Raw genomic sequence first — 25977 nt, forward strand, 5'->3', positions numbered from 1 at the left:
TGTAATTTACTGTATCTGGGGTTGAAGCTGGAAACAATGCAGAGGGCTCCAACTTGTGCAGAATACAGTAGCCTTATCAGTGGAACAGGCAATCTTGATCACATCAGCTCTTTGCACTACATCCTCTATTAGCTCACAATCTGCTTCTACTGCCAATTCAAGACTGTGTGGCCCCACTGGACAAGACCCATCTATCCAAGACCTGTGTAAACTGCTGCATTCCTCTAGGGCAGCGTGGCTAATAAAACCCAGAAAGAATGTGTGAGAGCTAGAGTGAAAGCATTCTTGTTCAACAAGGCTCGTCTGTGGAATGAGCTGCTAGAAGAGATTAGGCTAGCATGCTGTAATTTTTTAAAAAAAAATTTCATCATCACTTGAAAGATATTTATATTTTACAAAAGTACATATACCACAAGCAGAGCTTCCTAGAACCTAAGAAGAACGAAGAACAGACTATTCTATAAAGCTGACAGATCTAATTCACCCATGCAGCACTCAGATACTACAGTGATGGGAAATGAAGAAAATCCTACATAGATCGAAACCCCTAAGATAGAAGCATATTACAGCTAAAGAAATAAGTCAGAGACACCCGACTTAATTCTTCATTTTAGAACTGAATTGTCTCATCTGTAACTGGAAACAAATTTAACAGGGAGAAAATTAAATATTTATACATGCTATCTACAAAGAAAAGTTTATGGTATGGTATAATTACAACTGATTTTTGTTCCCTACAGTGGCTCTAGAAGTAGTGAAAACTTCAACACCACATGCGTTGTATATTGGTCTACTGTAAATTATCTATCCAAAATATCCTACAGAAAGATATTACAACCTACATTTAGAAGGCATTTCAGATGCATCAGGAAAGCCAGTGTTACCAGAAAGGTTACTTTCATCTGTCAGTTGCTGGACAGTGTTTTGTTCATGACTGGCTGCATCTAAGCAATGAGAGGCACATGATGGCACTGTGGCTCTGGTTACATCAACTTTATCGCCTAAAAAGCAGTTTAGGAATAAGAAGATTAATTAGCTTGATGTAATCTGCAGATTAAACAAAATAAAATTAGAATGACAGCAAACAAAAATGTAGCTAAACAAATTTCAAAGCAAATTAGTTATTTTTAAAGGAACTTTAGCAAATTATTTGTGAAGTTGAGCCTCCAGTAATACTCCAATTGTAATTCTCTTTTTATAACAACTACAATTTATACTTGTTTAAATACACTTATCCTCAAGCTAAATTTTCAGTATGTCCTTAAGGCAGACTCCTTTTCTGCACCCATGATTTTTCAGATGCCAAAAAACTCTTAGGTACAACTTAGGCCACCAAGACTTTTTAGTACCTAACGTACCTAGTGTACACATAATTTATTCAGAAGTCTGAGTTACCTAAACTTCACCTGCAATTACTTGCTCACACAATTTGAGTTAAAAATTAGAGGCAGTGTCCAAACGATCTGGTCCATGATTTGCAAGACATCTTATTTGCCTGAATAAGTTTTTCGCTAAGAATTTTACTGCTCTCCTTATTACCCTTTAGCATGTAGGCACAATATAATGGTATGTGACCTATGTACATGTCTGCAACCGTATTTCCTCAGGGTATGATCTCAGATCACAAAACAAACAGGGACAGAGTCTAGTGAGCACTTGTGATTCAATTAATTACAGCTTTTTCATTCATCCACAGAACTACTCACATCACAACTTTCATCCAAGTTGGTAACTTGTTCGTGACACAGCTGGCTTTAAATATTGTTTGTATCCAAATACAGTATGGGTTCTTCTAGGTTGGAAACTGAGTTTCCCCCTTGCCAAAGGCCTAAGGTAACACATGGGTCTCTGTATAACTGGTGTGGCACACTAATGCTTTGCAGTCTAAATGGAACTCCCTAACCAGACCCATATAACCAGTTTAGCTCATCCTCCTGCTTATAGTTATCTGTACAGTAGAAAATCTCAAAGTGCAGAGCCTCTTACACTGCTAATGACACTCCATGTGTGTGTCCTTAAGACATTTTATCCCCTGTTGAAACACAGAGAGTAGTTTTCCTAGAATGCACTGATACAAAAACATAGGCAACGTGGTAGTTATGGTCATATAAGCAAGAATGATACTTGGTTATGTTTGGGGTTGGGCGGGGAAAGGGAAGTGAAGCGCTGTATGGACATGACTCAACTGTGTCGTGTGCATCTGGGTCAGAAGGTGGTGTTCTTTTTTAAAAACTATTTCATTAATGTCTAAATATTCTAGAATACCCAGTAAGTATCTCTTTTTAAAATGTAACACATAGTAACCAATACAAACATCGGGTGTTTGTTACTATATCATGCAAAAGTAAAACTTTTGTACTTTAGAAAGTCATATAAATACTTACAGGATTGGTGTGGGGAAAAAAACAAAACAAAAGTATCCAGGGGAAATCTCAAATTTAAATCATAGTTTAAGACAAATAAAATAATGGGCCTGAAACATCTGCAGCATGACCTTTTTACTATTTCTCTTTATTACCAGGCTTTTATTATGACTGTTCTTGACTATGTTTTAATAACATCTGGGAAGAACTACCTGTTGGAAACAGTACTTCTGCATCTCTTTCTTCCACAATATTTTCTACAGGGTTTGATTCTGCAAACTCTGATGCTGAAACAAAGTAAAGAAAATGTTAACAGACAGCTTTCTTTTTAAATGCAATCTGTTATTTCTTTTACACCGATATAAATATGAAACAAAATTTCTAACTTTGACCTTACAGATTAGTGTGTTTCTAAGGAATGAAGTGCTTTCGTCTTGCTGATTAAAGCTTGTTACAACCACACCTACAGTACTGTCAATTCCATGGTCTACACACACACACCCGTGCATTTCAACTGTTACAATATTACGGACCTTGAAATAGAACTAAGTTTGATCCATGACATTTTCCTCTAACATTGTACTGTTTTCATCTGTCTTTTTACCTAAACATATTCTTAAATAAAAAGTGTTTAACATGTATGCATAGTTTTACTTAAAGTTCAACCAATAGGGTGACATTTCTTTAACATTAATATTTAGCCTAGGTACAGTATTAACAACTTTCCATTTCTGCCTAGTTAAAAAGTAAAAATATTACCAGTTCTTTTACTGCTGTCACTTTGGTCTTGTGGTATTCTAGAGGGTGGGGAGGGCGCTTTGCGCTTAGTCCTTCTCAAAGAGGAGTTAACAGATGATGTGCCACTGAGCTGCAGAGAACGTGTTCTCACTATTCCTAGTCTCAACTGACCCTAAGGGGGGGAAAAATGAACAAGAGTATTCAGAGAAACTCAAGAAAAGTCTGATTATTGTACTCCAAAAGTGATATTTATAATTTATACCTGAGATAACACATCAATCCTCATCCACTATTAACCAAAATTCAAATAACTTGTTAAGTTTCTAATAGTTTCTCTGAGCAATACTTTTAAACTATTCCCAAGGGGGGAAAATAATCAGAAAATGGTGGAGCAGGAAGTAAGAGAAATTATATCTTGTAGAGTGCTGGATATTCAAAAATGTATCACAACAGTGACGGTAAACAAAATTGGTTGTCATAAATGTTATGAAGAGAGTAACCTGGAATCTCTCACGCTTTTAAAAAAAGCCCATTTCAGAAAACTCTGATGGGCAATGTTCCTAAATATGTTGTAATATGGTGTAAATATGGAAGTATAACAACAAAATTTTAACAAATATTCTAACAAAAATAGGGATTTAGCTCTCTTTGCCAGTGTGCACACAATATGAAAGCATCACAATACACAAAGTTATAGGGCATCTGAGGAGAACTTTTTAGTTTATACATTATGTTGCTATGGCAGTCCTGTATGCATTTTAAAAAAAACTATTCAGTCTTCTTATCACTAGTTCAGCATCTCAAAAGATAGTTGCCATAATTTTGCCTGCCATTGTAACAGCTATTAGCCTGATACTGAAGTAACCTTGTAGTTCCACATCTCAGAGTGATTACTTTCAGGATCCCAGTGACAAAGAAATATGTTTCATCCCTGGTCACAGATGCCCATTCCTGTAGCAATTTTGATCACTGTCACTTGTCTATTTGACAGCATAATAAAATCCAGCAATGACATTCATTTTATGGTAGTAGAATCTACACTTGAGCCAGACCTGGGGGTCATCTTCAAAGGACTTTTGTTTGTGCTTCAATTAAGCAGCCCACTTCATAAAGTGGAATATGAAGGAGCAGCACTGGAATAAACAGGCTCACAAATCTCTCTTTTACTGATCATCCCTCCATAATTCAAGAACCCATTGACAGCAGAACTCTTGACCTTGTCAATACCCATGGAGTAAGATACCTTTCATTTATCAAGCTACCACCGAATAATGATTGTGTCTTAAAATAAGATGACATTTGTTCAAAAAATAGGATTTAATGCCAACTTCAAATAAGTTTGTCACGGTACTATACACATGTAATTTTTTTATTTGATAAATGTTGTTTAAAAAGAGGCTTAGTGAATATCTTTAGGGGAAAATATGGGGCAAAGTTTGCTTCAGTATGCATGTGACACTGTTGTGTGTGACACTGTTGACTGCTATTAAAGGACATCCTAACAAGATGGCGATTATTGACATATTAGGACAGTGCCACTTAGCTATTCACATGAAACAGCACAAGGTTCTCAGGTTGCCCTGAGAACAAGATGGGTTAGTCTTACATGGCATACCCCCACTAGATGTCAGTTACAAAGAGGACAGTAATCAATTGCTTTCCATGTCTATCAAGGAGAAGACAAAAAGTAACAGGCTTAATCCACCGCAAGGAAAATTTAGGCTAGATATTAGCAAAAACACTCTCACTAGGTTGCAGAACCTACGTCACTGGCGATTTTAAAGAACACGTTAGACAAACATCTGTCAGGAATGGTCTAGGCATACACAGTCCTACCTCAACACAAGGAGGTAAATTAGATAACCTCTTGAGGTCCCTTCTAACTCTAAATTACTATGATTCTATATGCGGCTTTAAGAAATTATATAATGGGATGTGATACTGATGGATAGGGCCTTCTAGGCAAATCAGCCTAGCAGGCAGCTGGATTTTATGAAATATGATTAGTATGCATGCAAATGAGGCCAAATAGGAGAGCATTCTGGAACAAATTCTGCTCTCATTTCCACCCATGTAAATCTGGTTTTAAGGGAAATTTCTTAAATTTCTTAACTGGAGTTCTTCGAGATGTGGACCTTATCTATAGTCCACTGTGGGTACACATGTGCTCCATGCACCTGAGACCAGAAGAATCCTACATGCAATGTCTGTTGGTCTGTGCCAGCGCCCTTGCTCTCCTCATGTTCTGTAACTAGGGTATAAATGGCAGTGCAGAGCAACCGCCACTCCAGTTCCTTCTCTCTCATGAATCCAATTATGATCGTGAGCAGAGGGGAAGGAGGACTGGTAGCAGAATACATATAGGGACCACACATCTAGAAGAACTCCAGTTACAATAAGGTAAGTAACTTCACTTTCTTCTTCGAATGCTGGTCCCTGAGTGTATTTCACTGTGGGCGACTGACAAGCACTAATCAAGAGGAGAGGCTCCGAGGAGGCAGGCGGTATAGAGGTTTGAAGGATTACTGCCCCAAAGGATGCATCATCTGTGGAGGCTTGAACTAAGGTGTAGTGTCTCATGAACATATGGATAGAACTCCATGTTGCTGCTTTGCAAACGTCAAGAAGAGCTACTCTTGAACCAAAGCTACTGAAACTGCTGTCGCTCTATTAGAATAAGATCTCGCTACATGCAGGTGAGGGAGATGCTCCAACTGATAAAGTGGTATACAGCAAGAGATCTATTTAGATATCCTCTGAGAGGATATGGCTTGTCCACTCACTCATTCCACTGTAACAATGAACAATCTAGGTTACTTTCTGATTGGCTTTGTTCTTCGCAGGTAAAATGTTAATGCACATCTCACGTAGAGGGAATGAAGCCTCTTCTCCTCATTGGTGTCATAAGGCTTTGGGAAAAGACACAGATAAGCATATTGAGGGACATCTGCTTTTATGTTTAGGAGAGCCTGTCTCCTGTTCTCATAAAAAGTCCCCAGTGAAAGGTCTTTAGTTCTGCTCCATCCCACTCCTGAATCAAACATCATGGTGCTAGGAGGCGCACATCTCAACATCTGTGGATGATGTACAGAGGAGTGCCCTGTCCCAGCTCTCACTTGGGTCTCATTGCACACTCCACGAGGCATTTCCTAAGATGGAGTTCTCGCATCTGTCAGGTTTGGGTAGGAAAGGAATGGCAAATACTGCACCTAACAGAAATATGAGCTTCTCTGAGGCAATAACGGCAGCGTTAGCCATCATAGCTGTAAAAAAACAGCAGAGACAGGAGATGCAGCTTTTAAATCTCATTAACCTGGGCATAATCTAAATCCTGTACTGGGGGCCAGGGAGGCTCCCTGGGGGAACTAATTAACCACTATAGTGAATAAACTGTATGGACACTATATACAGTTAAAACTTTATAAAACTTTTGAAATATTTACAGGTTAAGGACAAAAGGCTCAGCTCTGGCACTGAGGTTCCAGAAGGAGCTGGAGAGACAGTCAATCTGTACTGTCCCTTATATCTTCAGTACAGAGCATGAGGAGAGCAAGGGCACAAATATGGACCAACGAACACTGCTTCAAAGATTCTTATGGTCTCAGGTGCATGGAACACATGAATACCCACAATGGAATACCCACAGGGAACAGCCCTCAAAAGACGAACCATGACTTCAGTGGAGTTACCCAGGATTTCCACAGGAGTAAACTGGTAGAATTTGGCCCATTAGGATTAATCAAGCATTAATGCACTTGACATAGCGAAGAAAACTGGGAAATACTGAAGTTATACAATCATTGTGGGTTACTTTACTTCCATGTACCACCCTTTGTTTGTCTTTTCTGCTCAGACTGCAAACTCTTTTGGGCAAGGACAGTTTCTTATTATATGTTTGTAAAGGGCCCAGTTCAATGGGGTCAACTCTTAATTTTATGTCCTGCAGGTGCTAATACAAATAACGAATTATAATAGTCACCATCAATGCCCCAGGATCTACTGATTTTAAAGGAACCACTTTCTTACATGTCACAGAAATTCTTCTCCTTGAACTCCTCCCCAGTGGCTAAGAAAATGTTTTGTTGTAAACCAGCACTGCTTACAAATTTGATTAGACAGTGGAGTAATGCCTACTCTCCTCAGTAGATTTTTTTTAAAAAAGTCTTTTCTTCACTGTTACGTTCAATGAAGAAGCAAGAAAAGACCAAGACAGACTGTTATTTAATTTTACACCAGTAAAGAGAAAAATATTTTTCTCCTCTTCGAATGACAAAGCTTCTCAGCCAAATATAAGACAACATTTAGAACTTCTGTTAAACAGCGCTCTCTTGTGGTTTTTTCATGTTGACTGGAAATGAAAAGTATTGTGGACAGGATAATTAGACTAATGGTTCATTTGAGAATTTTTGTTTACGGGACTAGCATTCAGCAATTCATTTAATCTTTCTGGCATGCCAGTAGTCTAATTTTTTTTTAAAAAGAATGCCTTTTATTCCAGATTCAAAGCACAGTGCAAAATACAAATATGAAGTGTTTCAATTTACACTGACACTTTTAGCCTTGATCTTTAATTGGACTTCACAACTGACAATCTGTGCTTTACCAAGATATTACCCAATGCATTAATTTTCTCTCAAAATTTGTTGGAATGAGTTCAGTAATACACTCAGATAGCCTCTCTCATAACTTCACTCAAATGCATTACTATACAAGCAGACAATTTTATTAAGATAAAACTTTAGTTTAACATCCTTGTGCTTCCTATAAGTTAAATGTAGTTCCCAAGAGTCCCATTTGTTTCTAATAATTTAGACTGGAAGACTGTTTAGAAGACTATTTTCTTCAACACCACATTAAACTGCATTTTACTACAAAGGACTAAGTGACTCAATTTAGAAATGACATAAAATCCCAAACCCCTGTGTAGTTAATGGACATATTAATGTAAACCATAATGTATGCAAACATGTAAGCTATTAACTCAACAGAACAAGTTGAGGCTGGAACTCCTATTTATCACTCATACTGTTTAAAATGAAACATCCTTGTTACAAAATAGTGGTTTCATTTAAGCATATGTGCAGCACCAGTGACTTTAAAGTTAAGCAATGTACATGTCTTTGGAGGATCAGAGCCTTTGTCATGATTATATAAATCTTAGCCATCGGATAAAAGCCAGATAGCAACAAATACTTTCTTCTTTCTAAAATAAATAAATAAATTTGACTTCTAAACTTACTCATATAAAAGTGTATTAATAGAACAATGGTTTATTTTATTCTGTTTTTTATAATACAGCCAATATTTTGGAACCACACAAAAATATTTAAAATCTATCCCTCAATTGATACACTTTTATCTCAGTGTGAAATATTTCTTGTTTCACTACTATATCCTCAGAAAATAGGACTTTTTACTTATATTGTGTAACTATTTTTGTTCCAAGCCTCACCAGAAATACCACTGCCTCAGATACTCTTAATCAGTGAAACTTAATTGGGTGGGGAGATGGAGAAGAAAAAGTTTAACAATAGCTCACCTGTTCATTTTCATCAACACTACTAGATTTCACGACACAAGACGATGTGTATCTCACTTGGGCATGTGCAAGATCCTGTGGGACACTTTGAGAGGCAGGCATTGGAGGCAAGGGTGCTCTTCGCTTCTTTGGCATTTCAGATGGCAATGTATTAGAGTCGTACTGCTTGGAAATTGTGTTAGATCTGTTGATAAAAGTTGGCCTGGGTTTGCTCATCAGTGGAGTTGCTGGGGCACTGGCAGTCTTAAAAGGAGGGGAAGAGATAATCAAACATTCTGAAAGTATTTCAACCAGCAAACCTGACTGTTCTGAGAATATATTTAGACATATTTTCGTTAGAAAATGCCATCTTACTTGTTCTCGTTTCTTCTTACTTCGCTGAAAAAAGCTGAAAAATCCTTTATTTTCTTTCTCCTTCAAAGTATCTGGGTTTTGAGAAATTTGGCAGGAGTCTAAAACAGAAAATAATAATTCTAGACATTTATTGCATAGATTGTTTATGGTATGTTTGGTATATCCTTCCAGCAGGCTGGTAGCAGAGTGGGTAGTAGAGAAAAAATATTCTGTATGAGTAGTCTTTTGAAAGTACAATTCGAAAAAAGCTTCCTGACATTACCATGCTTTTTGCCTTAATTTTTCTCCTTAAGCAATCATAAATTAGCATGAATTTTACTTGCCAGGGATGTAAAGAGTGCTCCTCATTAGCATTGCACTAAATACGATCAATCATGTTAGAGAAGAATTTAGTTGCGGTCAATTAAAATTTTAGACTTCCATGTACACTGCCAAGTTCCTGTATACTTTATTCAGGTTCCTGAACAAAGAAGAAGAAAACTTGCTATGCATGTAGTGCTTCTAAATGAGTATACCGTTTTCAATTAAATACCAACCCATATATATATATACACACACACACCCCTAAATGAAGATGTGGCACAATGGTAACGCTCCGACACCTCAGTATGAAGATCATATCATAAACTAGGTCTGAGCCATTGGGAAAAAGCCACCAAATTCTTGCTAAACCTAGAAGCAGTGATTTTCACTCAGAATTAGGATTCTAGAAAGCAATTTATTACAATCTAAAAAGTCTTATGTCCTGTAGGAAAACTAAATGTTTTAAATGCACAAATATTGACAACCAATGCCACATACAGATGGGATCACTACAGGCTAATTGATGATCAACCACCCTGAGTGCATAGGGCATGTGGAGGGTGCAAGGAGCTCTTTCATTCTGTATTGCCTTTTGTTTTGGAGAAAGATCCTCCCCACAGATCATGTACCCTTTTAACTATCCAGCTCCCCTTAATTCATAGCTTCTTCATTCTGCAGACGACTAATAAAGGCACCGTTTGTGAACCACAGATGTAATATGTGCAGTGCACACATCCTAGGAGAGTAAAATCTCATGAACACATGGTGTGCTAAATCATGCACTCAGAAATCCACATTAAAATTGGATAGAGGACTATATAAACAGATTACAAGACAATAAGGTCTCTGGTTAAAAACCCAATAGGTACATTATGTATGCAGTTTTCCTCAGAACTACAAGGCAAGGTTGACAACTTGAGGCTAGGTTTGAAATACAAAGACATCGACCAAGTAGCGCTAACCACCATGAATGGTTTGAATTCCCTTGTTTAGCGTCGAAAATTACGATAAGGTCCACATTCATGCCACTTTCACAAAACAAGCGTCACCTGCCTGATGGTGAGAAAGTTCATTATTATTATTGTATTAGAGTTTATGCAAGATCTCAACTATTTCCAAGGAAAGACAAGAAATCAACTATTGCCATTAAAAACAGTTCAACCACACGGATCCATTTAACCATATCCTGGACAAACCTTACTCAATTAAGTATTTTAAGAGCTCACTGTATTAAAATTGTGATTGTGTGTATTACTGCGGAATTGTACGTAACTTGTCTAGAAGACCTGACCCCTTGTGAGCTTCGAAGGAATATTTTAAACAATGGGCTAAGACAACAAGAATGAACCTTTAAAAATTAAGGGAGTTTCCCCAGGAAATTTCTAGGGGGGGGTATGCAAATGAACCCCCTCCAATTGTGCAAGAACTCAGCCTTTTGAAGCTTTACCCTGAGTGGGAGCCTTTGTCTGGCTTACCTATTTATGGTGGCTTCAAAGATGAAGACAGGATAAAATAGTTACTCCCAGACTCATGAGGGGGCTAGTTCTAAGCAAAAGTTGTTATGAGCTGGTGACTGCCGGAGAAAACCCCATGTGGAGTTTGAAGGATTAATCACCAATGAGAGCCCAAGATCGGAGGTAGGGGTGATCTCTAGTAAGCTTATTAGAACGCAGGTAGGCTCTTTTATTGTTTTTAATATGTTTGACCAGTAATGCCTTTTAATTTAAGAATAAATTAAAAGTGCTTGCTTAGAAAGAGCTGTGTAGTAGCTTATAACTCTTGGCAGTTACACTGTTTGTCATCTCTGAGGAGAGAAGCAAAGCAGGCCTGCTTAGGCAGTCTGTCTTTTGGGGAATAACAAAGTGTTGGCAGGGAACTGTTCAGCCTGGAAATATCCTGATCAAAAGGGAGAAAAATGCAAGTCTCTGCCCAAGAGAGATGACGGCTGAGGAGCCTGCAGCCTAGAGTGGGTGCCCTTGCTGAACCACAAAGGGGGAATACACGTGCAGTTGCCTTGAACTGTGGCACACACTATGTGTAATTTTCAGATATGGCTACAGCAAAATGTCTAAAGTTTTCTCAAAAGTTGTCATGGCTATAGTACTCAACAAGGGCTAGTGCCTTTGCTTGGTTTGAAAATAATTACTTCACTCCCCTATTTTTAAATTCATATGGGTCAGTTTAGCAAGACTTTGGAGTGTGAACCTCAGTTCGCTCATATTGGAGTGAATCTCCTGTACCTACAACAAACTGACGTTCTGGGGGATCACCCAGACCAGTAAGGGATTCTGTCACTTCCTGCCCTGTGACCTTGGGAGTGTTGATCATGTGCTGCTAAGGCTCAGATCCCCGACACCATTAGCCTGCCCACAGCACAACGTCTCATCCTGGCTTCCACCAGCCTAGTTACTCCTTGAAGGTAATACCTACAACCCTTCCAGTCCCAAGTCTCCCCAAATGTGTCCTCTCCAAGTTCTGAACTACTGGACACTTGGACCAATCACTCCGTATCTGACCTTTCAGTCCCCATCCTCACAGGAAACCTGCACAACATCTTTAAAAGATGAGCCTGTGAACTTAAATTCAGAACTCTGCCGGACACTAAAAAACAAAGACTTAACAGAGACACTGGTTTTATGGTGCATTACACACCAGATGTAACACACCAGATGCCTGCTGACCTCCTTTGTCCTCCAACTGCAGAGGTGTTAAGTGCCCACTTCATTTCAAGTGGTCTCTTACATCATGTGGGAACCCCTTAAACTTAATCTGTATTTAGATGTGACACTCTGGTTACTTTCTCCAGACCTGAGGAAGACTGCCTCTTTCACCCCCAGAAGTTGGTCCAATAGAATAAATTACCTTACCCACTTTGTCTCTTTAAACTCAGTACATATTGACTGGTTAAAAGAAGTCACAAGTTCTACTATTAGACTCCTTGGCATGTTTGTATAGCTAACAGCTTTTGAGGTCCACAACACAAGTAGTTCACAATTCTTTTCCTTTTATTATTGTTTTTCAAAAATAAAAACAATACAGGAAAATTAAATGCAAAAATTGTATGTATGTATGACCCATCTACTCACTTCTAAACACCACTGTAAAAAATTTCAGTACTTCTTGACTTCACTCCACTAAGTAAATTTTATTTCCAGAAAAAAAAGATTTTTTTCAAATATCTCATTCAAAAAACAGGTAAAGAATTATATTATATATATGGTATGAGCGTATATATTTTGCAGGACAGAGACAGGAAATTAGTAGATTTATTTTTCACCATTTTAGTTACAATGCGAAGAGTTTGTAGATAAGCATTCATTGTTATTAATTGCTAAATAAAACCTGTGTTCAGATGGAAGTAGCAATGAAAATCTCAAGCAAGCCTCACAATCTTATTGTGTACTCAGGGTAATGTTTAAGGTTGTTTAAGACTAAGAAAATGAACCTTCCAAGCCAGTATTATCCTGTTACAGACTTGCCTATAAAAAACAAAACAAAAAACAAAAAACTTACGGGACATAGGGTACTCGTCATCACAAAGATGGGGCAAGTGGTCTCAGGGCAGCCAGTATGGTAGTAAGCACTGTGCTTAAAATATTCCAGAATAAGAGTGCCTCTGGGCAACTCTACACTTAAAATGCTGCATCAGCACAGCAACACCAATGCATCTGCGTTGCTCTAGCGCTTGAATGAAGATGCTCTATGATGACAGAAGAGTGCTCACTTGTCAGCATAGTTAATCCACCTCCTCAAGAGGCACAGCTATGTGAATGGGAGAAGCTCTACACGGGGGGAGGGGAGGTAAGGTTGGCACAACTACTTGGCTCAGGGGTATGGATTTCTCACATCCCTGAGCGACGTAGTTATACCAATATAGGTCTGTAAGACCTTATTCTGAATTGTGTGTGTTCCACACATGAAGCTAAATCAGGAATAGTTGAATTCACACACTACCTTGTTACGGATTAACTTTCATGTGTAGACACACTCTTATTCATGGGAAGACTTTGCATAAAGAAAGGCTACCATTATGTTTATTTACCATCTGATTCAGCCAAGCAGTCCTGTTGAAATCAACAGGATACCTAACATTGTAAAACAGTCTTCAACATCAGTAACGGCGGCAGGATCAACCTTTTAGTAAAAATTTTTCAATCATTCAGTGTTCAAGGGGCTCCTGAAGAACATTCTTTTGTGATGATCAAAGAACTACCCTAAATTAAAATTTATTGAAATGCTGTACGATAGGCAGTGTATCAACTTTAGTAATAATAATTTATGCAAATCTGACACATATTATAGAACATGAAGGTACCTGTCTACCTTGCAGTCTATAAATGGCAATGTCTGCGTGACAACTCTATCAGCTACAGTTTATATATGTGCTCCTATTTCAGTATCTAGCTCAGTAAAACTTACCTCGTAAAGATGATAAATTGAAGTCAGCAGCTGGAGTGGCTAGAGAAAGAAAAATGGTAAATTAGTTATGATGATACTATTTATTAGATACTGAACGTAATTGTGGGTTGAGGGAAAGCTGTAAATTACATCTGAACACCCTCATCTGAGTTTCCAAAAACAAAAAAAGATAGCAGGTCCCTTTCATAAGAACAGTCTTCCCTACGTAGAAGAGTAAATATCTTAGAATTATATCTAAAACTAACCACCACCTCAGAATTTGAACTAATAGGACAGTGAAATGCACAAAAATTTATATCAAAGACCAGAGATGCCACCATCTGTTCATGTGCAGATTGTGTTCTAGACAGAGCACATCATATTAAAACTAGCACATTTGTTAATATTTCCCATCAGTAGCAAATCATAACAATCCTCTAATAAAAATCAATCCACCCTCCTCGATTGTTTCTAATCGAAAGGGAAGGGAAGGGAAGGGAAGGGAAGGGAAGGGAATTCATTTTGGAGAAAAGTTCACCATAGGTGTTGGCTTCAGGCAATTGCTGAAAGGATGCTGATTTTAATAACCTTTATAGCCCCAGAACAAACTTAAATAAAGCAACTGGTCATCCTCAATTAGGGGAATAGGCGTTAAATAGGAAGTTACAAAAATAAATAATATTTATGGTATTTTTTCTTTCTTAATTCTGACTATAACTAAATTGTCTGTTAAACAGAAAGCTGGAGTCTGGGAAACAGTTTTCAAGTTCAAATAACATAGATTTTTAATTTAGTCATTTGATCTGCCCCAAATTATTGACTTTTAGCACATGCATTCTCAAAATAAAAAAAGTTAGGAATAGAGTCAGGGGAAGAACTCCAGACTAATTTTATTTTTTTGTCCAAAGTAGTAAATTGGTAGAAAATAGGTTGTTTCCTTCAATCAATACCTTTCTTGATCAAAGGGAGTCTTCACTGTAAAACATCATTCCCAAACTGAGTCTGTTACTCAGTCTGTGACTCAAATGAAAAAAAATAAGATATTCCACAAAGGACCTCATATCTTTCGCTTGGGAAGGTCAGAGGTATTTAAATATGCTGTCAGGAGGCATACAATACAGAATAAAAACTCTTTAAATTTGGAGATGGGTCTTTGTGATTTCTGATCTATGTGTGTTTTTGTTTTCCAAGGGGGGGGGGGGGGGATAGGAACAGTTAACCTGTAGATAAACTGGTTATTTTTATTGTATTTCTGTCCTAAAACATAAAATTTTGCTTACAAATCTCAGTATAATAAAAAGTAGAGTTAGCAAAATATCGGATTTCTATCCCAACGGAAATTTCGAAACGTCAACATTTGCTTTTGTCCCAAAATGGGATGAAAAATTAAATTTAAAATTTTTCCACACAAATTCTGTGGACAATTTCAATTCGTAAACGATGAAACATTTTGTTATTACATTTTTGATTGACATGAAACATTCAAACATTTCAAAGATTAAAACGTAGTATTTTTGTTTGTTAAAGTAACTCAAATAACTTTGTTTTGACTTATTTCAACATTAAACAACACTTTTCCAAGGCACATAGCCCTAGTGGGAGTTGTCGTCCTGGGCCCCATTCTCTCTTATAGACAAGGCTCCTTTGTTGGACTACATGTCCCGAGAGGTGAAAGTAAGCCGGTCCAGCGTACCAGCAAGAACCAGTACACCACCAACCGTACCGGCTTTCCCAGGCCAGCGATTTAAAGGGTCTGGGGCGCGCGGCAGGGGCCAGAGCCCCGGGCCCTTTAAATTGCCACGAGAGCCCCACTACCGGAGCCCTCAGGTAGCGGAGGTGGCCAGGAGCCCCGGGGCAATGTAAAGGGCCCAGGGCTCCGGCTGCTGCGGGGAGCCCCAGGCCCTTTTAATTGCCGCTGGAGCCCAGGTACTGCAGCGGCTGGGGGCTCCGGTGGCAATTTAAAGGGTTCAGGGCTCCGCTGTGGCAGCGGTGGCCAGAGCCCCGGACCCTTTAAATCACCACCCGAGCCCCGCTGCTGGAGCCCTGGCGTAGGGGCAGCAGCCTGGGGCTGCGGTGGTGATTTAAAGGGCCAGGTGGTCCCGGCCACCACTACTGCAGTGGAGCCCCAGGCCCTTTAAATCTCCACCAGAGCCCCGGGGCTCCCAGCCACCTCCACAGCTGGTAGCACCGGCAGCGATTTAAAGGGCCTGGGGCTCCCACCAGCCACTACCACGGCCGGAGCCCCAGGCCCTTTAAATCTCATTTTAAAGGACCCAGGGATTTTAAAGGCCACGCCCCTTCCGGTTGAGGCACCGCCCCCTGCTCAGGACTCCGGTGTACCGGTAAGTCCTTTAAGTTACTTTCACCCCTGCATCTCCCATAATACACACACTCACGTGAGTCCCATGATGTATGCCATAACTCAGTCAGAAGGAAATCTCTTATGGGAGATGCATCCTCCAGAGAGCCATAGGGGAGAATGGGGGCTGGAACTGCAACTTCCATATGGCAATGAGGCATCAGGAAATGCAGTTTTAATCTTTTGCTGAACTGATTCAAAACTAAATGTTGTGGGTTAGTTCAAAAAATTGAAGATTATTAATTGGGTTAAACTATCCCAAAATAAAATATTTCATTTTAATTTTTCCACTGGAAAAATAATTCTGATTAAAGATTCACAAACAACTCTAAATAAAAGCTGTTATTTCAGATACTGCTGACTGGTGTATCTGGGAACCAAACCGAGATAAATGTCTTTGAAATAAAACATACCAAGTGATGATTCTATGGCAGAGAGGAAAATCTGCATTATGTCAAATGCAGGGATAATGACTATAGAAAGAGGGTACATAGCACTAGTCCAGGGAATTCTAGCTGCATCACAAGAGCCAATGCTGACAGAACATGTTAACGTGAAATCTCTCTGAGAAAGTCTTTGTAACAGACTACAAAAAAAATTAAGGAGTCCTTCGTAAAAGATGGACTTCTGGGTAAGGCATGGGATTGGAAGTTAGATGTGTGTGACCAAAGGCAAATCACTTCCCTGCCTTCTGTCTCAATTTGACCATCATTGAAGTGGAGATAATACTTCTTGATTCACAAGCCATTAATGAACTAAGCCACCCCATACCCCTGTGAAGTGCTCACATCCTACACTAATAAGCACCATATAAATTCATACATTTTGTTAAATTAATATGCTGTTAGGTAGCTGGTCATCTGACCCTGAAGGATTATAAACAAAGAAATAATTACTTCCTTGCTGATTTTGCCCTTTCCCATATAGCAAGATGTGACAATTATGGGAATCTCTCTATGTACAACTTAATTCTGTTTGATATTGGGCACCCTCTATGTTTGTCCATGTGAGACTGAAAACTCCATTTTGAATGTAGGGCTGTTTTTCTTCTCTGCTATCTTTTGACATTCATGTTGGACTGAAATTCTGGTACGGGGCTTACAGATCTGGTCTTTGAAAGAGACTGTCATTAAAGGCTATTAATTAGTGAACAGACCTGGTCCAGATAGAATAGAATAGTTGAAGGCTGGGGGAAGTGACTTTGCTCCAACTTCTCTGCAAAGGACTGGGATTTGGAGAGTGGAATTTCCCCAGCAGCAGAAAAAAGGAACCAGGTGTTGCTGGTGAGACATATAAAGAAACACATAGAGCAATAGAGAGGAAGCTTTGGGCAGGAGACAGGAATAGAAGGATATGTTTTCATAGCAGGGGGGTTCTGTTTAACTGTGGGACCAACTGAGGAAGAGAAAAGCCAGCTGACGTACAGGGTGGAAGATAGACTCTATGATTGAGAGAAGTCATGTGTAAAAGGGCAGGAGGAGAGAAGGAGTCCAGGATGCATCCTAAGATTCTGGACTATGCCCAAAGAACACTCCAGAGGAAACTTTAAAGCAGGGAAGTGACTGGGCAGGTGTGTTTATTATTTTTGTCTAGATCTCTATATTCCTTGTGTTAACTGAAGTAAAGAGTAATGACGATTAGAAAAATTAGCAAAGCTTCTCTGAGTGAACTGTAAACCCATAGCTCCCACATGGCTGGAGTTCCAAGAGAGGGTATACTTAAGCTACTGGAGAGCCTGAGGGGTCAAGTATTGATCCAGGAGGTCCCATTTCTGTGAAAGGGTAACAAACAGAAACTATGCCTTGGAAGTGTGCCAGGGGTTTCACCTATACCGCTGTAAAGACCCATAGCATGCCCATGGGTGGCCCAAGGGAGCTGACAAAGGCTCGCAGGACTTAGGCTGTGGGGCTAAAAATTGCAGTGTAGACATTCGAGCTCGGGCTGGAGCCCACACTCTGAAACCCCCTAAGGAGGATGGGTCTAAAAGCCTGGGCTCCAGCCCAAGCCCGAACTTCTGCACTGCAATTTATTGACCCACGCTCTGAGACTTGATGCCATGAGTTTTTATTGCAGCGTAGACATATCCGGAGAGACCAAAGCAAAAGATAGGGCCACAGCCGACTTAGATCAAGGGAAGATTAGGAGATCTGGGTCTAGTGTGCAGCCTGGTGAGCGTCCAGCAGAGAGAGCACTATCAGGACTGTGTGAGACAAGACACTGAATTTTCTTTGGGGCTTGAATGGGGCTAAAACTGACACAGGGTTTTAAAAATAATAATATATTGTACACACTTTTGCTTAGTCATTTTAGCCCTCTTCTCCAAAACAAAAACTGTTTATACTGACAAGTTTCAGAGTAGCAGCCGTGTTAGTCTGTATCCACAAAAAGAAAAGGAGTATTTGTGGCACCCTAGAGTCTAAACAAATTTATTTGAGCTGTAGCTCATGAAAGCTTATGCGCAAATAAAATTGTTAGTTTCTAAGGTGCCACAAGTACTCCTTTTCTTTTTGTTTATACTGAGGAATTTTATATAGAAGTTCTCTTCCAGAAGTTTATGAAAATTAAGTTTTAAGTGGCCCTTAGGTGGGTTTGGTTCTATAGCAGAATGAATGAAGAACATTACGCAGTACCTAGAAGGAAATTCATTTCTCTAGAACACATGAAATCATAGATGTACAATATTTTTAAATAACATTTCCTGTATACATACCTTTGTTGAGAAACTATATATACAAATATCTTACCTTTACTGACATCCATTGCATATAATTCCCTTAGTCCAACATCATTAAGAGATTTTGTTACATCAAGAGGCTCCTGACACTGGTAGTTCTTCAGCAGTACAGTGTGCAAAGGATCAAACTCACATTTGCTACAGATAATCGGTATGAATTCATGAAGAGGTTCATGTGGACTCACTCTCACTACAGTCTTCTGTGTTTTCTTGTAGTTTACTACCACTCTTACCGTTTGCTGAAAAAGAAAATACAAACTCTATTAAGAAACATTCAAGGATACCGACAGAGAAAAACCCAAATTGTTACACAAACAGAATGTTGCAGCAACCATAGAAACTCCCCCGCTTCCCCTCCGTGCCCAATAAGGGCTGTTTCACCATTGTTACAGTTTTATCAATATTACAAAGAGAACTCTGTAAGAAAAGTGTGAACAGATTTACCCTCTCACCAAGAAAAAAAAAGGAAACGCCTGATTGATAGAATATCAGTTGTGGCTCATGCTTGGTCTACTCTTAAAAGTTATGTCAACACAGCTACGTAGTTCAGGGATGTTGACCAAAATAGATATCCTGACCTAAGACGTAGCTATGCTGATCGAAGAATGTTTCTGTCAATGCGGCTACTGTCATTCAGGGCCGTGGTGTTCCTACACCAATGGAAAACCCTTTTCTGTTGGCATAGCCTGCCTCTACACTACAGAGTTATGTTAGCATAACTACAGTGATGTAGCTATGCCAATAATAGTCTCCGCTGTGTAGACTTAAAGTTACAATTCACTTAAGCATAAGTTAGAAAGGAGGAAATGGAATGAGGAAAAAATTAATTCTGTACTTTTTGAGAGCTTCATAAAAATGATACAAGTGTTTATTTTCTATTTCCCATAGCATGAGGAATATCCCTCATTTACACATCTGAGCTGAAAAATTCTCAAAAGATGGAGCAGTAACATGCAGGGCACATATTAAATGAAAATGAAATATACGTAATTTGTAATCAGAAGGGTGTATAAGTTATAGAAGTCCAGATAATGACTTATGAGCAATGGATTTTCAGTTTATGAAAAGGATGCTATATGTATGTACAGTTCTGCTGCTCATAGAGCATCTTTAGAGTTTATCAAAAGATACTTTCATGGAGGAGATTTGTAACTTTATATTATACTTCAGATTGTTGCATATAATATTTGCATTCCCAAAAGAACAAACAATTAGATTCACGTCATTGTAAAATTCCAAAATCATTTAAACCCTGGAGTTACGGACTAAAGCCTAATCTCCATGTAATGGTATATTGTGATGCCACCAGGCCATGATCTGAAAATATATTCTATTGAGAAATTGCATTTAACATAAATCACATTTAGATAAAAACAATCTGCCATGGTAGACTACAATCAAAAGATGCAGAGTACTTAATCCAGGGGTGGCCAACCTGAGCCTGAAAAGGAGCCAGAATTTACCAGTGTACATTGCCAAAGAGCCACAGTAATATGTCAGCAGCCCCCCATCAGCTCCTCCCCCACACTGCCAGTGCCTCCCACCCACTCTGCCGATCAGCGCCTCCCACTCCTTCCCCACACCTCCCGATCAGCTGTTTCATGGTGACTCTGGGCGGTGAAGGGGGGAGAAGCAAGGGTACTGCAGGCTCAGGGGAGGGGGCAGGAAGGGGTGGAGTGGGGACAGAGCCTGTGGCAGACCCAGGGGTTGAGCAGTGAGCACCCCCCGGCACATGGGAAGTTGGCGCCTGTAGCTCCAGCCCCGGAGTTGGTGCCTATACGATGAGCTGCATATTAACTTCTGAAGAGCCGCATGTGGCTCCCGAGCCACAGGCTGGCCACTCCTGACTTAATCTCTCTCTCTTCAGGTAACACCACAGTTGGTGTAATTCTTACCTCCGGCATTATAGGAGTGGGCTTTTTCTTATCCATATGTTTTGGCTTTAAAATCACCTTGTCTACTTCAAGCATTCCAATTGGTGTGTTGGGTTTGAATTTAATCTGTCTCTTCTCTGCTGACATCAGGTCTATGGTATAGCTTGATGGATTTAAATGATACTGTGCACAGAGAAAAATCAGCAAGTCCATCATGGGTGTGCTGTTAAATAAATAAAAAAGGGGGGGGGAGGTAGAGGGTTATAATACCTTATGTTCCTTTACAACCATTATATAGGCCACAAAACAAAGTGCATTTCTGAACATTAGCAAAAATCACCTCTGCTATCCTAGACTAAATAATTACAGTCATCACACCCGCTTTGTAATTGTATTCTTAGATGGTGTAGATATTACTTTAAAAAAAGGCACCTTTAATATGCACATACACTTACAGAGCTACTGTGCTCCTGCAAGAGGCAATCTGCACAGAGGTGGCGCAAAATAGTGCATTTCTGAGCATGAGAGGTGTTTTTGCCTCCTGACTTGCAATACAACATGGGTTTTGGCAGTGGTGGTAATTGGACAGCTGGTATAGTTTATGGTCCATTTTTTCAAAATGACTCATGATTCTGATGTCCAACTTGACGTACTTAAAAGGGGTCCAATTTCCAGAAATCTAAGCTCCTGCCCTCTGAAAAGTCATCTTTTAAGATGTCTCAAGTCAGGCAACCAAAATGACTAGTCCTTTTGAAAATTTCGGCACATATGTTTAATGTATGGTATAGCACCCAGAAAATACACACTTGGAAACAGATTTCTGGAGAAGGAAAAAGGTGCCAAAGCATACCCACTCATAACAGTAAAGTTCCCGACTTGTGGGAGCAGGATAATTAGTATTTGAACCTCAGTAACAAATTACTTGCTATGGCCATATAAAAATATCACTGTGAATCTAACAAAGAACACTTTCAAAACTATTTGCAGCTATTCATAATTTGGATTTTCCCCAAAACCAGCCTGATCTTGGCACACAATGAAACTATTTCAACTAACTCTTTACTTTACTTATTCCTTCCTGTTTCTACACAAACATACAATGGTGTAAAGAACACAAAACATTACATTTTTCCCAAGAACTTTGAACTGGAAACTTTAACTCATACATTGTATTATGATTAGATATACTGTACAAATAAAATGGCTATATAAGCCAACTGTGCTCTTCTCCCCCACTCCTCAATATATTCCCAAATAGGAGCAGAGATGACTTCATAAAAAGAGAGCAACAAAGTTGCATCAGAGGGCTTTCACGTACTGCATACATACTATATATAAAAGTTACACAATAAAAACTTTGCTAAAAGAATATTAAGGTTGCAGAGTCGAACACTCAGAAGTTAATAAATGCCAGAATTAAGGTTGCCTGAAAAATCATCGGAGGAAGAGAAACCACCACAACCACCATCCCTCATCCACAAACACAGAATACCCAATAGCCTGGCTCTATAGCCCATTGGTTAGGGCACTAACCTGGGATTTTCAGAAGGGATTTCCATATTCCAGGCCAGAGCCATAACTACCAGGTTGTAGAGTTTCAGAGACATATTTACATCCACCCTGGAGCTAAGAAAACTTCCCATAGAGATTTTAATCATAATCCAGTATCAGAGGGGTATCCGTGTTAGTCTGTATCCACAAAAACAACAAGGAGTCCGGTGGCACCTTAAAGACTAACAGATTTATTTGGGCATAATTTCAAGCCCAAATTAATGGTGTGAAATTTGCAAATGAATTGTAACTCTGCAGTTTCTCTTTGAAGTCTGCTTTTGAAGTTTTTTTGTTCAAGTATAGCTACTTTTAAATCTGTTATAGAATGTCCAGGGAGACTGAACTGTGATTGAAGTGTGAAGGGTGATTTCTGATTTGTCCATATTTATTCTTTTACATAGAGACTATCCGGTTTGGCCAATGTAAATGGCAGAGGGGCATTATTGGCACATGATGACATATATCACATCAGCAGATGTTCAGGTGAATGAGCCCCTGATGGTGTGGCTCATGTGGTTGGGTCCTCTGATGGTGTCACTAGAGTAGATATGGGAACAGAGTAGGCAACAGGGTTTGTTACAGGGACTGGCTCCTGAGTTAGTGTTTCTGTGGTGTGGTGTGTTGTTGCTGGTGAGTATTTGCTTCAGGTTGGGGGGCTGTCTGTAAGCAAGGATTGGCCTGCCTCCCAAGGTGTGAGAGAGTGAGGAATCATTTTCCAGGATAGGCTGTAGATCGTTCATGATAATAATCCAGACACACAAAGGGGCCAAAGTAATGCTGCACAGGCAAACTTAATTCTGGCATTTTCTAACTTTTGAGTTGATTGCAACCTTAATGTTCTTTGCCATGTTTTTTTTAAAACATAGTAATATTATATGTTAGTGCAGGAAGTGGAAAAGCTGTGGTTTATTTCCTCAGCACCAGCTTGCTATACACACAACCTTGTGGTGAAGGGATTAATTCATTAGCATTGGAACATAACTTACATTTCTAGGACCATATCAAAGCAAATATAGGATGTTCAATTGAAGTTAAAATCCATACACATTCCCAAAGCAATCATGAAACTGAGCAGACTTTGAGGCAGTGTTGTCTAGAATTTTGTCCTGGGCACAATTCTGTGAATAAAACTATTTTGAAGGAGAATAGGTACCTTAAATTCATCTTCACAGACATAAGACACACAGAAAGACTGGTCTTTGCTTAGTAGAGACTGAACATAAGTAATAGGAGGATGTTTTTTAATGCCATGATTTAATTTTTAACTTTTAAAATTAACCCAGGTTATGATTCCTGTATTTAAACTACTTCTTGCTGGTTCTAGCACTGCTTATTTCCTAAGCAAGCTTCATTCAGGCTTCGGGGCTGGAATCATAGCCCTGGACACAAACCAGAACAAGCACACTTTCAAACGTTGGAATTATTCAAAAGAACATACTCCTAAATTCAGGATCATGTTAGCAGAGGGATGCTTTACAGTCCATCTGCCACCATTGAGCGCTAGGATATTATAGGCTAAATTCTGCTCTATTTTTATGTTTATTCTTTCCTCTTCATCTTCTAGAGGAATGTCTCATTACCTGCTTAAGCAGCAGGAGGCAGCACTTGCCTGGAAAAAAAGAATCTGATTCAGAAGCATCAAGTAGCCTTCAATCTTGTACTGGGTTTGTGTGGGAGGGAAAAAAACTTCTGTGCCTTCATCCCGTCAGTACATGCCCGCCTGAGGGGTGCAGTAAGAAACTCATCTGTAAGCTCTTCACAAGATCAATTACATTTCCACTCAGGGAAACCATTCCTGAGCACTGATCTCACCCTTTCCCCTTCACACATCATTTTCTTTCCCACTGGCAGGAAGGAAGAAAGAAATTGCTGTCCTCTTCCTTGTGCTCCCACCCTTTGAGAAGAAGTAGTCTCTCCCACCCAAGTGATCACTGATAAAACTTTGCAGAGGACCCAAAAACTGGGGGAGTGGCAAATAATGAAGAGGACCGTTCACTGATTCAGAGCAATCTGGATCGCTTGGTACACTGGGCAAACAATGTGTGTTTTAATAAGGCTAAATGTAAATGTATACATCTAAAACCAAAGAATACAGACCTTACTTTCAGGATGGGGGACTCTATCCTGGGAAGCAGCGACTGCGAAAAAGATTTGGTGGTTGTGGTGGATAATCAGCTGAACATGAGCTCCCAGTGTCAACACTGTGGCCAAAAGAGCCAATGCAATCCTGGGACGCACAAACAGGCAAATCTCAAGTAGGAGCAGAGAGGTTATTTTTACCTCTGTATCTGGCATTGGTGTAACTGCTGCTGTAATACTCTGTCCATTTCTGGTGCCCAAAATTCAAGAAGGAAGTTTATAAATTGGAGAAGAGCCATAAGAATGATTAAAGGATTAGAGAACATGCCTTTTAGTGACAGAATCAAAGTTCTCCATCTATTTATACTGAACAAAGAGAAGGTTAAGGGGTAACGTGATTAGAGTCTATAAGTATATACATGCAAAACAAATATTTAACATTGGGCTCTTCAATCTAGCAGAGAAAGGTATAACACAATTCTTGTAGCTGGAAATTGAAGACAGACAAATTCAGACTGGAAATAAGGTTAAATTTTTAACAGTGAGAGTAATTAACCATAGGAACAATTTACCAAGAGTCCTGGGGGGTTCTGCATCACTGACAATTTTTAATTCAAAATTGGAAGTTTTTCTAAAAGATACACTCCTAGAATGATTTTGAGGAAGTTCTCTGGCCTGTGTTATTCAGGGGGTCAGACTAGATGATCACAATGGTCCCTTCTGGCCTTGGAATCTATGAATTTAAGTGGATAGAAGGAAAGAGGATGGGCTGCTGAGACTGACCATTACATTCTCATCTCCCTATGGCTGAACAAGAACGGAGACAGCGGCTCCATCAACTCAATGGCTCCCAGCTTATAGAGAGAAAAATCTATTCATTTTATTTAAAAGGTTGGTAACTAAGCACAGACTCTAGCACTATCGGCTGGGCATCCCTGGTCCTGGTGTTGCAGGTGGGAGACAAGAGCAGAGACAAAGATCTCCTCCTTTACATATAAAGGGAACTATATTTTAGGCACAAAAAAATCCATTTCCCTGAACCTCTCCAAAATCCTAAACCCCAACTCAGTCCACGTTGGGATGATCCAAGTGAACAACAGTGGGCTTCATTTGGAGTAGGGAAAAGGGGCATGAAGAAGTATTTCACAAAGCTTCCAAGATATTAATGCGGGGAGGATGCTAATGTTCAGTGCACGAAAGTCCTCCTTGCTCTTATCTGCAGGTCTTTTTAGGCTGCTACTGTGGCTTGAAACAAATGTTGCTTCCAGCTACATCCCCCCGATTTATGATACCATAATCAAAACCTTAACCTTTAAAAGTGGATTTTGAAAGCAAACATATGAAGCAGGATTGGGCAATATCCTATTCCTGCACAGTGTCTGAAACAAAAAGAAGCCAGCCACATTCTGTAGTACGGGTGACATCATCTCTCAATATTTTCTTCATTGCTAACACTAATGGGAATACTGGCTCACTGAAACTGGAAAAAAATATTACGAAGAAAGTTGAAATGAATTCAGTAAGAGAGGTCTTTGCTACAAGAAACTTTAGGCATCTGATTACCCCACAGCTATATATTTATCAGCCCAGATGTCCTAACACAAAAAGAAGAAATTAGCTCTGTGAACTTTACTGACATAAAATTATATATATTTGAATGATGTACAACCTTTTATTGAAGACAG

General features: G+C 39.4%; 1 protein-coding gene across 3 annotated transcripts in view; it reads right to left on the bottom strand.

The window, feature by feature from the left end:
* The window catches only part of COBLL1 (cordon-bleu WH2 repeat protein like 1), a 120901-nt gene that overhangs the window by 21267 nt on the left and 73657 nt on the right, over positions 1-25977 (bottom strand). For 2 of the 3 annotated variants that reach the window (XM_074967453.1, XM_074967454.1), the window contains exons 3-10: positions 20684-20885; positions 18799-19027; positions 13717-13755; positions 8995-9092; positions 8641-8883; positions 3123-3273; positions 2576-2650; positions 843-1001 (exon numbers count right to left, since the gene is read on the bottom strand). In XM_074967453.1, coding sequence (XP_074823554.1) covers positions 843-1001; positions 2576-2650; positions 3123-3273; positions 8641-8883; positions 8995-9092; positions 13717-13755; positions 18799-19027; positions 20684-20885 — 1196 coding nt within the window. The remainder of the gene's footprint in view (positions 1-842; positions 1002-2575; positions 2651-3122; positions 3274-8640; positions 8884-8994; positions 9093-13716; positions 13756-18798; positions 19028-20683; positions 20886-25977) is intronic. The other variant, XM_074967455.1, reaches the window with a different exon arrangement.

This window comes from Natator depressus, chromosome 11 (genome assembly GCF_965152275.1).
Source record: "Natator depressus isolate rNatDep1 chromosome 11, rNatDep2.hap1, whole genome shotgun sequence".
NCBI classification, from domain to species: domain Eukaryota; kingdom Metazoa; phylum Chordata; order Testudines; family Cheloniidae; genus Natator; species Natator depressus.